Genomic DNA, 17,948 nt, shown 5'->3' with positions numbered 1-17,948 from the left:
CGGAGATTTTTGTGAGGTAAGTGATTCATGAAAGGTATAGGTTATTGTTAGTGAGGGCCATTCTTTTGTAGGGATTATTGAAAGTCAGATTACGTTACGATATATATCCCCGTCGGAGGTTCGAGTCCTCCCTCGGGCATGGGTGTGTGTGTTGTCCTTAGCGCCTTAGCGTAAGTTAGATTAAGTAGTGTGTAAGCCAAGGGACCGATGACCTCAGCAGTTTGGTCCCATAGGAACTTACCACCACCACCGTCTTTAGAAGGGATGCCATATTGATATATATATATATATATATATATATATATATATATATATATATATATATATAGTGTCAGTTTAGTGATGATCAGAATATATATATATATATATATATATATATATATATATATATATATATATATATATGGCATCCCTTCTAAAGACGGTGGTGGTGGTAAGTTCCTATGGGACCAAACTGCTGAGGTCATCGGTCCCTTGGCTTACACACTACTTAATCTAACTTACGCTAAGGCGCTAAGGACAACACACACACCCATGGTCGTGTGTCAGTTTAGTGATGATCAGAATAAGTAATGAGAGAAATGTCTGAGTACGTTCAGTTTTGCTCAGCTGTTTGAAAATCAAACAACGTATGAGTTTTATCAGCACAGTAATTCATTAAGTTTTCTAAGGGGATGTTTCAACAGTTGGCAACATTTACACATGATGAAAATGTTGAACATTCTCAAATGTATACCTCAGATTTCTATTGGGAAAAAATACATCTGTTGCAATTAAGACACAGTAAAATATAATGCACTCAATTACAGCCAGAGGTGTCTGAAAGCATTAATAAACGTCGTGACCATTGCGAACAAAGAAGTTTTACTAGGTTTGCACAGCTCTCGTGAAGGAAGACTATGTGATTTTGCAGTGGAAACCGTTCTGGCACGACCGAATCAGAAAACAGTATCTGGAAGTCACGGAGATAAGACTTCTACATGTGGCGATTCTCCCACGAAAAGGACAACCTCGAGATGTCCAATAAGGCGAGCGCGGGCGACGGCGAGAGTGACGCCGGCAGACAAAGCGAAGGCCGCGAGCGCGGCCGCAATCAATCAGAGAGCGGGAGGCGTCATCTCCGGCCCTGCTGCGGCCGTCAGATACACGCGGCCGCCGTCACCAGCAGCCGCTCCGCTAATCGATGGGCGGTCGCAGCCGCCCACACACTCACCGCACCAGTTCACTCTCCTGCCCCGGTCCTATATGCTAAGCAGTACCGGGCGCAAGTACGAGTCATGACTGAAGCTTCACACACATATGGGAGAACACCGGTTGGAAAACGAGAACCTGAAGGTTTTAAACGAGAAGGAATTTAAGTAGAATGAGGAAGCACACCGAAAAAAAAAAATGTCATCCTCAGAAGACATCAATCAAGTACCGTGAACACCACCTCCATCCTCGATAGTGACCAGTCCAGGAGTTTCTTTAGGTATATCGTATCCAGTTGAAGTCACTAACTGATGGTTAGATCCCGTAAAGTTATCAAATCGCAGATCTGCTGACTGCTATGTTCCAGCCGCTCTTTCAAGTAGTCCCAGACATTTGCTGTGAGATTAGGAATGGGCGATTTATCAGACCAGTCTCGAGGTGGTTCTGTGAGGTTTTACGGGATACTTGTCTTACAGTGGCCGGCTCGCCTCATCCAATTACCATGAACATAAACGAGCCGAAGCCACGCTCCTTCCGTGAAAATGTCCAGCCAGAGAGCTTCTAAGCCAAAACATGAATATTTAGATATCTCAAATACAACGTGGTATTTTATTTTTCAATTACATTTTCAGCTACCTCTTAGTCAACGCCACTTCATGGGAAATAGGCCAACCAGAGAACTTCTAAGTCAAAACTGACATTTTTTGCTCTCCTCCAATAACATACTCTTATTTTACTTGTTATTAAAACGAGACAGGCAACGTATACCTCTGGCACAACAACTTGTCAGCATTCACGTAGCTTTGTCAGCAAACAGACACACAGTTTTATCAAACATCGACATGTCTGAGACATTGCTGACATCGCAAAATACCTGACACACTTTTGTCAGCAGAACTCACACACACACAAATATATATGTATCTTCCAATCATACACTCATGCTCATAAATTAAGGATAATGCTGATACATGGTGAAACAACGCTCTGGTGGGCGGTTTGCGGGTTTAAATTACCTCGGGGTATCACCAAGCAGTGCATTTGACCTGCGGTCGTCGCACGGTGGTGCTGGCAGCAGTCCACATATGCAGAGGTGTGTTGGTGCATGTCAGAGTACGGTGAAGCGAGCAACTGTGCAGACGTTTTCAGACGTGCTAATGGTGACTGTGTGTTGAAAATGGCTGAAAGAACACATGTTGGTGACGTTATGAGGGGTAGAATACTAGGGCGACTGGAGGCTGGTCAGACACAGCAAGTAGTAGCACGGGCCCTCTGAGTGCCACAAAGTGTGATCTCAAGATTATGGCAACGATTCCAGCAGACAGGAATCGTGTCCAGGCGCTACAGTACGAGACGTCCACAGTGTACAACACCACAACAAGACCGATATCTCACCATCAGTGCCCGCAGACTGCCACGGAATACTGCAGGTAGCCTTGCTCGGGGCCTTACCGCAGCCACTGGAACAGTTGTCTCCAGACGCTCAGTCTACAGACGACTGAACAGAATGGTTTATTCGCCCAGAGACCTGCAAAGTGCATTCCACTGACCCCTGGTCACAGGAGAGCCCGTAAAGCCTGGTGGCAAGAACACAGTACATGGTCATTGGAACAGTGGTCCCAGGTTATGTTCACGGACGAGTCCAGGTATAGTCTGAACAGTGATTCTCGCCGGGTTTTCGTCTGGCATGAACCAGGCACGAGGTACCAACCCCTTAATGTCCTTGAAAGAGACCTGAATGGAGGTCGTGGTTTGATGGTGTGAGGTGGGATTATGATTGGTGCACGTACACCCTGCATGTCTTTGACAGAGGGACTGTAACAGGTCAGGTATATCGGGACGTCATTTTGCACCAGTATGTCCGCCTTTTCAGGGGTCCAGTGGGTCCCATCTTCCTCCTGGTGGATGATAACGCACGGCCCCACTTAGCTGCCATCGTAAAGGAGTACCTTGAAGCAGAAGATATCAGGCGAATGGAGTGGCCTGCCTGTTCTCCAGACCTACACCCCATCGAGCACGTCTGGGATGCTCTCCGTCGACGTATCGCTGCACGTCTTCAAATCCCTACAACACTCCGACAGGCACTGGTGCAAGAATGGGAGGCTATACCCCAGCAGCTGCTTGACCACCTGATCCAGAGTATGCCAACCCGTTGTGCGGCCTGTGTACGTGTGCATGGTGATCATATCCCATATTGATATTGGGGTAGATGCGCAGGAAACAGTCGCGTTTTGTAGCACATGTGTTTTGGGGCTGATACCATGGACTTACAGATCTGTGTCGTGTGTGTTCCCTACGTGTCTATGCTATTAGCGCCAGTTTTGTGTATGCCACGTTGTGTGGCACCATATTCTGCAGTTATCCTTAATTTATTAGCATGAATGTATTACCGCTTCAGCTGCTATAGTTTCATGAAGTTCTGATACGTGGCGGCGCTATACGTGGCCTCCAAAATGTCGTCTGTGACGGAAGTACGTTCCAGACGAGAGCTGTCATTGAGTTTCTTCTGGCGGAAAACCAAAGCATCGCAGGTATTCATAGGCGCTTGTGGAATGTCTAAGGAGGCGTGGCAGGAGTTGTCAAATGAGGACGTCATGCGTCCAGCCCCGTGGATGTTGTCGCCTTCGAAGACAAGACTGCCGGCCCGAGTGGCCGTGCGGTTCTAGGCGCTACAATCTGGAGCCGAGCGACCGCTCCGGTCGCAGGTTCGAATCCTGCCTCGTGCATGGATGTGTGTGATGTCCTTAGGTTAGTTAGGTTTAATTAGTTCTAAGTTCTAGGCGACTGATGACCTCAGTAGTTAAGTCGCATAGTGCTCAGAGCCATTTGAACCATTTTTGAAGACAAGACTGCCCACAGCACATTTATCAATGATGGCGTACGTTGGCTTTCAGTAAGTAATGCAACACATGTTTTTCTGAAAGCAGGTTAGTATTATTCGGGTTTGCAATACGACATATTATTCCCCACTCTTTTGGCTCCAAAACAACATAACCTCCTTTCAGTGCGACGACCTTACGCTTCCTTAGTGGGAGGGCCTGTGCGCCCTTGTGGTATCACTCTACTGGTCGACATCGGGGCCAACGTCTTGCTGCATCAGTAGCGTCCCTATCCCCCCACGTACTGCATCCATCATTGGGCCAAACAGATGGAAGTCTGAAGATGCGAGATCCGGTCTGTAGGGTGCATGAGAAAGAACAGGCCAACGAAGTTTTTTGAGCTCCTCTCATGTGTGCAGACTTGTATGAGGCCTTGCAGTGTCACGAAGAAGGAGAAGTTAGTTTGCATTTTTGTGGCGACGAACACGCTGAGGTCGTTCCTTCAAACTCCTGAGGGTAGGACAGCTGTGTGCGGCCGGCCGGCACGCGGGAAATCGGACAGGTTTGCACGACGTTGTTGCCATGACGACAGACGCCTCGCCCAGCAACTCGCCGTGCTTTTGTTCACTGCCAGGCCTCCGTAGATAAGTGCCTTTGAATACCTGTGATACTCCGCTTTTCCGTCAAAAGAAACTCAATGACAGCTCTCTGTCTGGAACGTACTTCCTTCACAGACTCCAGTTTGAAGGCTTCATATAGCGCCGCCACCTATCAGAACTTCATAAAACTGTACCACCTGGATCGGGAATATTCCAAGATGTCCCACAAAAAATTCGGCATTTTTTCAACTGAAACTGGCCGAGAAAAAAAAAAGTGTAGCATTATTTATTGAACGGCCGTCGTAGGACGAAGGGCAACACTTGATCGTGAAGAATCTTGAAACAAACGTTCTCGTTTATTTTCATGGTAACCTCGGTGAGGTGACCCGGCCACGGTAAGAAAAGAGCCCCGAAAAACCTCACAGAACCGCGTCGAAACAGATGTAAACCCTCCACACAGCGTGGGTTAAATGCCTCATTGAATCGTCGCTGCACTCGACTGCTCGCATCATTTGAAAAGGAGCAACATTGTGACTCGTTGGAACACACTATGCGCTTTCAGTCAACTACTGCGTACTTTCTGCGGTGCTGGAAGCACTGAAGACGTACATCTTTATGTGCCGGTTTGAGCATGGCCTTTTGCAAGGTAACCGAGTCATAAATGTCCATTGCTTACAGCTCACCTGGCAATGTTCACTCGGAAACTAGTTGAGATAGGCCTGAACACACTGGAAGCAGGAACTGCGGTCAGATTTGAAACCGACTGACAGGGCTTGACACTCGTCCCCGTTTCCTTCAGGTTAGCGTCTTCTTACGATCACTGTCCCTATAAATATGCCGTCTCTGCTCTTGTTCTATGTATTCACTACGCGACTACGTGTCGTTTCTGCAATTTTTACGTCACTTATTCACTGTAGTCACACATTTAATAAATAACTTCTGTTGTTTTATGAATATATTGACATATTTCTGTTAATATTTTCTTATTTTTAGATCCGATGTGGCTGCAAAACCAGAGCCGGTAAACAATTTTAGTAAAGTGGCATGTGAGCATGACATTGATTTACATAATCTAACTAGCTTAGCAGGCAACGGCCTTGCCCCAGTGGATACGCCGGTTCCCGTGCGATCCCCGAAGTTAAGCGCTGTCGGGCGTGGTCAGCACTTGGATGGGTGACCATTCAGGCCGCCATGCGCTGTTGCCATTTTTCGGGGTGCACTCACCCATGTGATGCCAATTGAGGAGCTACTCGACCGAATAGTAGCGGCTTCGGTCAAGAATACCATCATAACGACCGGGAGAGTGGTGTGCTGACCCCATGCACCTCCTATCCCATCCTCTTATGAGGATGACACGGCGGTCGGATGGTCCCGGTAGGCCACTCATGACCTGAAGACGGAGTGGGAAAAAAAACTACCTTACCACTCACTGCTTCGCTCTCGTAGCCTATATGGCCTGCAGAGATGTTTCTTGTTTTTATGTAATCGAATTCTTACGTTATTCACAAATTGCAACACCTTCTTAGCTTTTCATGCTAATTAAGGCCATATAAGCATGGTCTTTTATGGATGTACTTCTGACCAAAAAGCGATTCTGGTAGCTGCAGTCCAAAGTTTTTATTAATCATACCTTTTTCGTTTTTGTGGAGATATTTTCATAGCAACTTTCATCCCCTAACAAATATTTCATTGTATCTAACCGAGAAGTGAAATACCAGTTTCCATTAATTTAGCTTCAAAATTTTTTTAATGTAACGAAATGTTTTCTTAAAATTTTTATCCCTAATGGCGCTCCATTAGGGACTGAATTTCCAGAAACACTGAAACACGTATTTTTTTAATTTCTAACCGAAAAGCCAAATACTAATTATCATAGGTGTCTCCTTAAAAATCCTTTAGTAGTTCTTTAGTAATTACTTATTTTCAAACAAACGTTCACCCACTATTTTATCCCCTTTGTGGTTAAATTTCCAAAAATGCTGAAACATGTATTTTTTATTTTCTGAGCGAGAAACCAAATACCAGTTTTCCTCTTCGTAGTTCTAGATTCAAAATTCCCTTAGTCAGTCAGGACATTGTCCTTCCTAGAGAGATAAGGTGTGTTTACTTCAATTGTGTGTGACTAAATGTTAAGCAAAGTTTAAAGTTATTCACTTTGGAAATAAGCTCAGTGCAGTCACGACAGTACATGTCTACTGATTATTTGATTTTATATGCTGTCTACTGGTAAACATAATAGTTAGGTGTCACCACCCTGAAGTTTCATCGTTGTAGGTTGTAGATTAAAATCAGTCACACTGGACTAACATTAAAGTACCATTGGGATTTTCTTTTCCTGCAGGGATTTTAATTTGAAGTAGGAATTGTTCAAGAGAGTAGAAAACATTAAGCTTATTTTCACATGCTTGGGCACCATAATGGAAGATCTTGTTTCCACTGTTCATGTTTCACAGTTTCTCTTAAACAATGGCCAAGAAGGTATCCAACAGCTTTCGATTTCTTTACCGGATTTTAAGTCATCCTTTATTTCCTGTTATGTGTTTTGCTCCTTTGGTGGGTTTTAGGGAGCTGGTGCGTGCAACTTCCACTGACCAATCGGCTACAAATACTTGATTACAGGATCGTCGTTTATTTACTACTTGATTATTTCTCATCCTTTACATCTCATTTATTAGAAGAGATCCAGTAAAGTATAATCCAGAAAAGGTACACAGTATTTGTAGAGAAGATGTTACTGCGGCGGAGTCTAGAGTCCTATTCCTGGGTTTCGAGTCCTTATAAATTAAACACAACAGTACTCAGTCATAGATGCACTGCTAGGATTGTATTAGGTCGGTATGATTGACACGAATGTGTAACATAGTTCCTCTAGGAACTTCAGAGTGTATCTTTGGGAGGAATAATAGCGACATCCTCATGGAATTCCGTTAGACAACAGTTAAGAGAACCGATATTAGAGCAAAGCTACGTAACAATACACCTGTCTTCTAAGCCGAGTTCGCTAACGCATGCTTGTGTGGTCGCGCTTCACTTGACGGTACCCGGTTCGGATCCTGGTGGTGGAAGACATTCCCTCGCCCCATGGGGTAATGGAGGCGCTGTTTCTTTACATCCAATCTATTTTTTCCCACCTTGATGTAAGCCGCTTTCAGCGCATCAGAAAGTTTTATTCAATGGCGCTTACAGGGATGTACTGGAGGCAGGCGCTCTTCGTTAATTACGGGGCAGAACGGAAGCAGTTAATGTGCTACAAATAGCCGATTCAGCGTGAGAAGCTGGGAACCGACACGCTCTCGGCATGGCGATGCGGTAGCGTTACAATCGAAGCAGCTTAGAGAAATTAATGAATTTCTTAGGGAAAGTGTTTATTAATTTAATGTTACTATTACTCAGTGATTCAAAACAATCGGGTTGATAGAAACATGTGGGGATTACGCTATCGACTGATCTCTCACGTACATATACGAAATACACTCCTGGAAATGGAAAAAAGAACACATTGACACCGGTGTGTCAGACCCACCATACTTGCTCCGGACACTGTGAGAGGGCTGTACAAGCAATGATCACACGCACGGCACAGCGGACACACCAGGAACCGCGGTGTTGGCCGTCGAATGGCGCAGCATTTGTGCACCGCCGCCGTCAGTGTCAGCCAGTTTGCCGTGGCATACGGAGCTCCATCGCAGTCTTTAACACTGGTAGCATGCCGCGACAGCGTGGACGTGAACCGTATGTGCAGTTGACGGACTTTGAGCGAGGGCGTATAGTGGGCATGCGGGAGGCCGGGTGGACGTACCGCCGAATTGCTCAACACGTGGGGCGTGAGGTCTCCACAGTACATCGATGTTGTCGCCAGTGGTCGGCGGAAGGTGCACGTGCCCGTCGACCTGGGACCGGACCGCAGCGACGCACGGATGCACGCCAAGACCGTAGGATCCTACGCAGTGCCGTAGGGGACCGCACCGCCACTTCCCAGCAAATTAGGGACACTGTTGCTCCTGAGGTATCGGCGAGGACCATTCGCAACCGTCTCCATGAAGCTGGGCTACGGTCCCGCACACCGTTAGGCCGTCTTCCGCTCATGCCCCAACATCGTGCAGCCCGCCTCCAGTGGTGTCGCGACAGGCGTGAATGGAGGGACGAATGGAGACGTGTCGTCTTCAGCGATGAGAGTCGCTTCTGCCTTGGTGCCAATGATGGTCGTATGCGTGTTTGGCGCCGTGCAGGTGAGCGCCACAATCGGGACTGCATACGACCGAGGCACACAGGGCCAACACCCGGCATCATGGTGTGGGGAGTGATCTCCTACACTGGCCGTACACCACTGGTGATCGTCGAGGGGACACTGAATAGTGCACGGTACATCAAAACCGTCATTTATTTATTTATTTATTTATTTATTTATTGTTCCGTGGGACCAAATTAAGGAGAAATCTCCATGGTCATGGAACGAGTCAATACATGAAATTATAACACGATATTAGAAACAGATAAAATGAAATATAGAAAAAAAAACATATTCAGGTGACAAGTCATAAGTTTAAATGAAGACAATCAACAATGTAACACTGGAATTTGCTTAATTTTTTAGCTCTTCCAGGAGCTCCTCGACAGAATAGAAGGAGTGAGCCATGAGGAAACTCTTCAGTTTAGACTTAAAAGAGTTTGGGCTACTGCTAAGATTTTTGAGTTCTTGTGGTAGCTTATTGAAAATGGATGCAGCAGAATACTGCACTCCTTTCTGCACAAGAGTCAAGGAACTGCATTCTACATGCAGATTTGATTTCTGCCTAGTATTAACTGAGTGAAAGCTGCTAACTCTTGGGAATAGGCTAATATTGCTAACAACAAACGACATTAAAGAAAATATATACTGTGAGGGCAATGTCAGAATTCCCAGATTTTTGAATAGGGGTCGACAAGAGGTTCTCGAACTTACACCACATATAGCTCGAACAGCCCGTTTTTGAGCCAAAAATACCCTTTTTGAATCAGAAGAATTACCCCAAAAAATAATACCATACGACATAAGCGTATGAAAATATGCGAAGTAGACTACTTTTCGTGTTGAAGTGTCACTTATTTCAGATACTGTTCTAATGGTAAATAAAGCAGCATTTAGTTTCTGAACAAGATCCTGAACATGGGCTTTCCACAACAGCTTACTATCTATCCGTACGCCTAGGAACTTGAACTGTTCCGTCTCGCTTATAACATGCCCATTCTGTCTGATTAAAATGTCAGTTCTTGTTGAATTGTGAGTTAGAAACTGTAAAAACTGAGTCTTACTGTGATTTAGCATCAAATTATTTTCCACAAGCCACGAACTTATTTCATGAACTAAATTATTTGTTACTGTTTCAATATTACACACAAGATCCTTCACTATCAAGCTGGTGTCATCAGCAAACAGAAATATTTTTGAATCACCTGTAATACTAGAAGGCATATCATTTATATAAATAAGAAACAGCAGTGGCCCCAGCACCGACCCTTGGGGAACGCCCCACTTAACAGTGCCCCATTGGGACTGAACATCACTACCACTCTCAATATTGCGGAGAATTACCCTCTGCTTTCTGTTCTTAAAGTAAGAGGCGAACCAATTGTAAGCTACTCCCCTTACTCCATAATGGTCCAACTTCTGCAGTAATATTTTGTGGTCAACACAGTCAAAAGCCTTCGTTAAATCAAAGAAAACACCTAGCGTTCGCAACCTTTTATTTAATCCGTCGAAAACCTCACAGAGAAAAGAGAATATAGCATTTTCAGTTGTTAAACCATTTCTAAAACCAAACTGAACATTTGACAGCAAATTATGTGAATTTAAATGCTCCAGTAACCTTGTATATACAACCTTCTCGATAACTTTAGCAAACACCGATGGCATAGAAATAGGTCTATAATTGTCAACATTATCAATGTCTCCCTTTTTATAAAGTGGCTTCACTACCGAGTATTTTAATCGATCAGGAAACCGACCACTCCTAAAGGAAAAGTTACAGATATGGCTAAGTACTGGGCTAACATACATAGAACAATACTTCAATATTCTGCTAGATACCCCGTCATATCCATGAGAGTTCTTGGTCTTTAGTGATTTAATTATTAACTCAATCTCCCTCTTGTCAGTATCATGGAGGAGCATTTCAGGTAACAGTCTCGGAACACTTTTTTCTAAGAGCGCTATATGATTCCCTGTTAGAATTAGGTTTCTATTTAGTTCACCTGCTATATTCAGAAAGTGATTATTAAATACTGTACATATATGCGACTTATCAGTAACACGGACATTCCCACTACGCACTGATTCTATATCCTCGACCTGTCTCTGCAGACCAGCAACTTCCTTTACGACTGACCATATGGTTTTAATTTTATCCTGAGACTTAGCTATTCTATCTGCATACCACATACTTTTTGCCTTCCTAATAACATTTTTAAGCACTTTACAATACTGTTTGTAATGGGCTGCTGCATTTAGATTTTGACTGTTTCTAACGTTTTGATATAATTGCCACTTTGTTCTACAAGATATTCTTATCCCTCTAGTCAGCCACCCAGGCTGCCTGTTTGTGCTAGTACCCTGTTTTAAACGTTGTAACGGAAAGCAACTTTCAAAGAGCATGAGAAAGGTCTTTAGAAAAGCATTATATTTATCGTTTACTGTCTCAGCGCTATAAACATCTTGCCACTCTTGTTCCTTTATAAGGTTTACAAAGGTCTCTACAGCAACCGGATCAGCTTTCCTGAACAGCTGATGACTATATTTAACACGAGTTGCAGCATAAAAATCTTTTAAAGTTAAAATTTGCGCATCATGATCTGAAAGGCCATTCACCTTTTTTCTAACAGAATGCCCTTCTAGTAATGAGGAATGAACAAAAATGTTGTCTATGGTTGTTCTACTGTTCCCTTGCACTCTCGTTGGAAAGAATACGGTTTGAATAAGATTATATGAATTAAAGAGGTCTACCAGCATCCTCTTCCTTGCACAATCACTTATACAATTAATATTGAAGTCACCACATATAACTAACATTTTGTATTTCCTATAATGTGAACCAAGAACCTCCTCTAGCTTTAGCAAAAATGCTGTGAAATCGGAGTCTGGGGATCTATAAATAACAACAGTTACAAGTTTAACTCCGTTAAATTTAACCACACCTGCACAACATTCAAACACCTTTTCAGTGCAGTACTTTGAAACATCAATTGACTCAAATGCGATGCCGTTTTTCACATACATGGCTACTCCCCCACACCGCAAAGAGCTCCTCGAAAAGCAGCCAGCCAACCTGTATCCTGGTAAAGGAAGCCTCTGAATTATCTCCTTATTTAAGAAGTGTTCAGATATACCAATAATTTCAGAGTCAACATCTATAAGCAGTTCACTAACTTTATCCCTAATACCTTGTATATTTTGATGAAATATACTAATTCCCTCATTACTCGGATACCTAAGCTTTGTCAAAAGTGATTCCCTTGTTAGAGAGACTTCCCTTAAGCAGGAATACCTATCAGCTGACTTCAATCTAAAAAAGGTGCAGCTCTAACACACACTACTGCAGGAATTTTCCCATGAGTGATCCCACCAACCCCACCTATGCTGTCACCTATAAGCTTTGCCAACCTCCCCTTCCCATACCTGTTGAGGTGCAGGCCGTGTCTAGTGAAACCCGTCCTGCTGATAGACTCCACCGACACCACTGAAATGTGACCCATGCTTTCTGTCATCAGCGCACCCCCAAGTCTCATGTTATTACGCCTGACGGCTGTATTAAGATGAGGCCGATCGTGACGCTGAAACAGTTCCACGAAATGCACATTCGTGTTGCCAGTCTGAGTGGCTATCTTTTCCAGGTCACCATCTATGTTATACTCCCCATCCCTATCAATACTATTACCAGCCCCACCCACAATCACTACCTGATCCTCTTTAGTAAAATCCCTACATAACCCCCCTATGTTAACAGTCACCTGAGCCAACCCTGCATTAGGCTTCACAATGCTGGTGACCTGGTACTCACTTCCCAGCGCTTCCTGCAACTGCTGGCCTACACCTCTGCCATGTGAACTACCTAACAGCAGAACCTTCTTCTTCCTCTTCGACTTTGCAACTGTTCTAGGCACAGTAACTACTGAGGTCTGCTGCATACTTCCTACATCTACAGCTACTAGAGATTCCTCTCCACTAGACTCTGATAGTTGGTCATATCTATTGTAAACACCAATAGTAAAACTATCTGAAAATCTTCTTCTCCTAGCAGATCTCTTGCCAACAGCCAGCTCCCATTCCCCAACCCCCTTCTCCCTCCTCATCCTATCTAGCTCCTCCTGTGCGTTTTTCAACTGCACCTGAAGGGCACAGATCTTACGCTCCTCATCGAACCCATCGTTCTACCATTCCTAGACCGGCAAGGGAACTTGCTGTTCCAACAGGACAATGCACGTCCGCATGTATCCCGTGCCACCCAACGTGCTCTAGAAGGTGTAAGTCAACTACCCTGGCCAGCAAGATCTCCGGATCTGTCCCCCATTGAGCATGTTTGGGACTGGATGAAGCGTCGTCTCACGCGGTCTGCACGTCCAGCATGAACGCTGGTCCAACTGAGGCGCCAGGTGGAAATGGCATGGCAAGCCGTTCCACAGGACTACATCCAGCATCTCTACGATCGTCTCCATGGGAGAATAGCAGCCTGCGTTGCTGCGAAAGGTGGATATACACTGTACTAGTGCCGACATTGTGCATGCTCTGTTGCCTGTGTCTATGTGCCTGTGGTTCTGTCAGTGTGATCATGTGATGTATCTGACCCCAGGAATGTGTCAATAAAGTTTCCCCTTCCTGGGACAATGAATTCACGGTGTTCTTATTTCAATTTCCAGGAGTGTAGAACTAACTTCAACCTGTGGTCGCAAGGACTGTACTGGTTTTGGAGACGCTATCTCTTTGACACTGCCGCGACAGTTGAGCGTAGTAATCAGGATGAACAACACAAAATGGTTTGACATGTAACTTAATCGCAATTAGCATAAGGTCTCGAAGTATTGTAACTATTTAAAGCTGATATTAAAACATTATTTATCCGATATTGTGGAATGTAGTCATAGAACTTTGAATCTTCCACGTAAACGTGTACAGGGTGTGGCGCAGAATAAACACAGTGATCTGTAGACAGCGAACATCATTTATACGCTAACTTGCCCGTACTCCAATTAAATCTATACATTCTTCTATTTTCGTGTATATCCAGGCTACAGATCCATGATGCAAAGCCGAATGGTGGTTGGCAAGACTATGTTATAAATTTCACTTGTCTTCATTGCAATATACTGTAATACAATAACAACTAGATGATAAACAGTTTCGGTGGACTAGCAACTCTGGTGCCGTGTTAAGCACAAAAACATCACTACTAACGTAGCTTGTCAATATCCAAGGACTTCCTAAGCAGCAGGAGAATACTACGAGTTTTTTTCCACTATTAGTTTGTTTCAAACTTTACTTTGCTGTCTATCAGACATTTTACCGCTGGATAAGCTACCAAACTTTCCGGTTGCAGTATTGTTCACCCCTTTTTACGCTAAAGACATCCTTAATGTGGTGTAATGAATACCAATTTTGTATCTTGTTTTGCAATTATGTATGCAGTGGATTATTAACAACAAACTTCATGAGGGAATAAATACAGTGTGAAGCAGGGTAGTCAGAATACCTAACACCTTAAACAAATATATATAAGATGATCGTGGGAGAGCACCAATAGTATTCGTACAGCGCGTCTTTGCCAAAATTATTTCTTAAAGATAAGTTGCCCAGAATATTATTACATATGACATTATTGAATGCAAATATGTAAAAAACGTCAACTTACTGATTCTATCTTTCCTCAAGATTTGTTATTATTCTAAGTCTAAATATGATTGAACTAAGCTGTTTTAGGACTTCCGATATTCGATTTTTCCAGTTTAATTTCTCAACGACAAGGACACCATCTAATGCAACTAGATGTATAGAACTGCATATCTTCTGTCATTTTCAAATGAGAGTGAGGCCATGTGCAGAAAACTGGTCAACGATACATATAAGAACATTGTTTACCATTTCTTCTGTTGCTGTATGTATGCTTGGAATGATTACAATTCTAGTACAGCCGCAAGAACAACTAATTTTGTTTATTGTATATTAGACAGAAGATGTTTAACGTATTTTAGAAATAATAAGGAGCTAAGATTAAGCCTTGAGGAACTGCAAAACGTGATATCTCCCTAGGCATAAGAATTTTCCCCTGATTACATCGATTGTTATTACATTATGCTGTGATAAAGACCATTAAATTTATACAGAGACTACGGTTTAGTCGTTGTGGTACACTAATAAATTATGTAGTAAGTGGTAGGATTATGGGTAGTACTGTTAGCATTGGCAGGAAAGAGAAATTAATGAATGTGTAAGAGAGAGACTGAGAGCCGTCGTTTTCTCTTTGTTTTGTTGTTGGTTTGGTTTCTTGTACATAATTAGAGTTGCACGTCATACAGTGTTAGTTCATTGTGTGTTTTACATCCTTATTGAATACAAGTTGTATTTTATAAATAATAAAGATTAATTGATCGCGTAACTTTTCTGCTTTCATGTAACCAAAGCAACTACTTTTGATGCAAGTACAGGTTATACGTCAAAAAAAGTATGTGTAATTAATTATTGTTGTTATTTTGTACTCAATAGAACGTTAGAACGCTCTTCGTCAAGTTCAAAGGCAAGAGTTTCCTGTTGTTACTGACAAATTCGAAGGTTGTTTGTTACTAAAAGGAACATGTTTTATATAAGTTCTACGAAGTATTGAAGCGATATATGACATATTCTGCTTTGAAGTTTTTTTATTTTACTTTTTTGTTGAAGCAACTGCGTTTCTATCGTTTTATAATAAACCTAATTTTTTCTTTATTTTTACTATGACATTCCTGTATTTCATTTTATAAATCAACAAAAGAAAAAACTTTAATTAAATATGCAGTTTTGCTATAAATACTGTTTATTTGTAAGTAACAGACAGGAAGATAGCTACATAGAAACAAAACGTTCTGTAGGTTATCCAGCCCTTTAATTACCCTCACACAGTTTCTAGACGATTCACCATTTCCGGTTTTTAGGGGAATGTAGTAAGTCACTGATCGCATACTTAGAGAAAGCGATCGTTATGAGGTGACGCCCAATACATATGCAACACAACTAACGTACAGGTAGTGCACGTATGACGTTAACTGAGAAACGCTACCAGGAGAGCTACTGTAATCTACACTTACTTCGGGTAGTTGTACAACTATGCGTTTTACGAAATGGTAAGACTGATGTAGTGGCTTCACGAGAACGTGTCTGATGGTTCGTTTTCAACAGGAATTACTACTGCGGTGTTAGCTTCCCAAATACGGTATTGGATATCATAGAGTAGAAAAAAAATCGCCAATATAGGGGACGAAGCACGATCTACCGAGCACTGTAAGTGGTTCGCTAACTGTGTATCTATATGTAGATAGCGAGAGAAACTGCCAAACATCGACGGGTAACGTTACAAAAGATTGACACGTTGCAAGGCCTGCGAAGATGGCGTCTTGATGGCAGGCGAGGGAGCAGCGTATGGAGTGGATTGGAGTGAGGACTCACCGATGTTGACGATGCCGTGGTTGGTGAGCTCCCAGCAGCTGTGCAGGCGCAGGATGGAGAGCGAGCCGCTCTGCTTGGGCGAGAAATAGCCGAGCGCGGCGTCGGTGACGTGGTAGGCCTGCAGCGAGAACTCGTACAGCGAGGGCAGCAGCTGCGCCACGGCGCCCACCGCCTCGTCGGCCACGTTGATGCAGTCGGACAGGGTCAGCGAGACGATGCGCGGCGTCAGGCACGCCCACAGGCCCGCTTCCGTCACCTCGTTGCAGCCCGCCAGCTCCAGCTCGAACAGCGCCTGCACCGCAGACAAGCAACACAATGTAGGCTCAACACACAGACAGACCTATCGACAAGCTCAGATCAGCGTATTAGGCTCTTCGAAACGTTGTTTATTGGGTAGATAAGGACAAGACGGCATATTTTACATACACTACTGGCCAATAAAATTGCAACACCAAGAAGAAACGCTGATGATAAACGGGTATTCATTGGACAAATATATTATACTAGAACTGACATGTGATTACATTTTCACGCAATTTGGGTGCATAGATCCTGAGAAATCAGTACCCTGAACAACCACCTCTGGCCGTAATAACGGACTTGATACGCCTGGGCATTGAGTCAAACAGAGCTTGGATGGCGTGTACAGGTACAGCTGCCCATACAGCTTCAACGCGATACCACAGTTCATCAAGAGTAGTGACTGGCGTATTGTGACGAGCCAGTTGCTCGGCCACCATTGACCAGACGTTTTCAATTGGTGAGAGCTCTAAAGAATGTGCTGGCCAGGGCAACAGTCGAACATTTTCTGTATCCAGAAAGGCCCGTACAGGACCTGCAACATGCGGTCGCGCATTATCCTGCTGAAATGTAGGGTTTCGCAGGGATCGAATGAAGGGTAGAGCCACGGGTCGTAACACATCTGAAATGTAACGTCCACTGTTCAAAGTGCCGTCAATGCGAACAAGAGGTGACCGATGCGTGTAACCAGTGGCGCCCCATATCATCACGCCGGGTGATACGCCAGTATGACGAAAACACGCTTCCAATGTGCGTTCACCGTGATGTCGCCAAACACGGATGCGACCATAATGATGCTGTAAACAGAACCTGGATTCATCCGAAAAAATGACGTTTTGCCATTCGTGCACCCAGGTTCGTCGTTGAGTACACCATCGCAGGCGCTACTGTCTGTGTTGCAGCGTCAAGCGTAACCGCAGCCGCGGTCTCCGAGCGGATAGTCCATGCTGCTGCAAACGTCGTCGAACTGTTCGTGCAGATGGTTGTTGTCTTGCAAACGTCCCCATCTGTTGATTCAGGGATCGAGACGTGGCTGGACGATCCGTTACAGCCATGCGGATAAGATGCCTGTCATCTCGACTGCTAACGATACGAGGCCGTTCGGATCCAGCACGGCATTCCGTATTACCCTCCTGAACCCACCGATTCCATACTTTGCTAACAGTGATTGGATCTCGACCAACGCGAGCAGCAATTTCGCGATACGATAAACCGAAATCCCGATAGGCAACAATCCGACCTTTTTCAAAGTCGAAAACGTAACGGTATGCTTTTCTCCTCCTTACACTAGCGATCACAACATCATTTCACCAGGCAACGCCGGTCAACTAAAGTCAATAAACTGTTTATTCAACAGAAGGGAGCAGTAAGAAT

General features: G+C 43.9%; 1 protein-coding gene and 1 pseudogene across 1 annotated transcript in view; one reads left to right on the top strand and one right to left on the bottom strand.

Annotated features, from left to right (window-relative positions):
- The window catches only part of LOC126252279 (F-box/LRR-repeat protein 16), a 432,643-nt gene that overhangs the window by 377,520 nt on the left and 37,175 nt on the right, over positions 1–17,948 (bottom strand). Inside the window, exon 2 of the mRNA XM_049953152.1 lies at positions 16,275–16,566. Coding sequence (XP_049809109.1) covers positions 16,275–16,566 — 292 coding nt within the window. The remainder of the gene's footprint in view (positions 1–16,274; positions 16,567–17,948) is intronic.
- On the top strand, positions 5,697–5,814 carry LOC126254547 (5S ribosomal RNA; annotated as a pseudogene).

Source organism: Schistocerca nitens, chromosome 4 (genome assembly GCF_023898315.1).
Source record: "Schistocerca nitens isolate TAMUIC-IGC-003100 chromosome 4, iqSchNite1.1, whole genome shotgun sequence".
In the NCBI taxonomy this organism is placed as follows: domain Eukaryota; kingdom Metazoa; phylum Arthropoda; class Insecta; order Orthoptera; family Acrididae; genus Schistocerca; species Schistocerca nitens.
The sequence above is the reverse complement of the archived record's forward strand: the minus strand, read 5'-3'. Positions and strand labels throughout refer to the sequence as shown.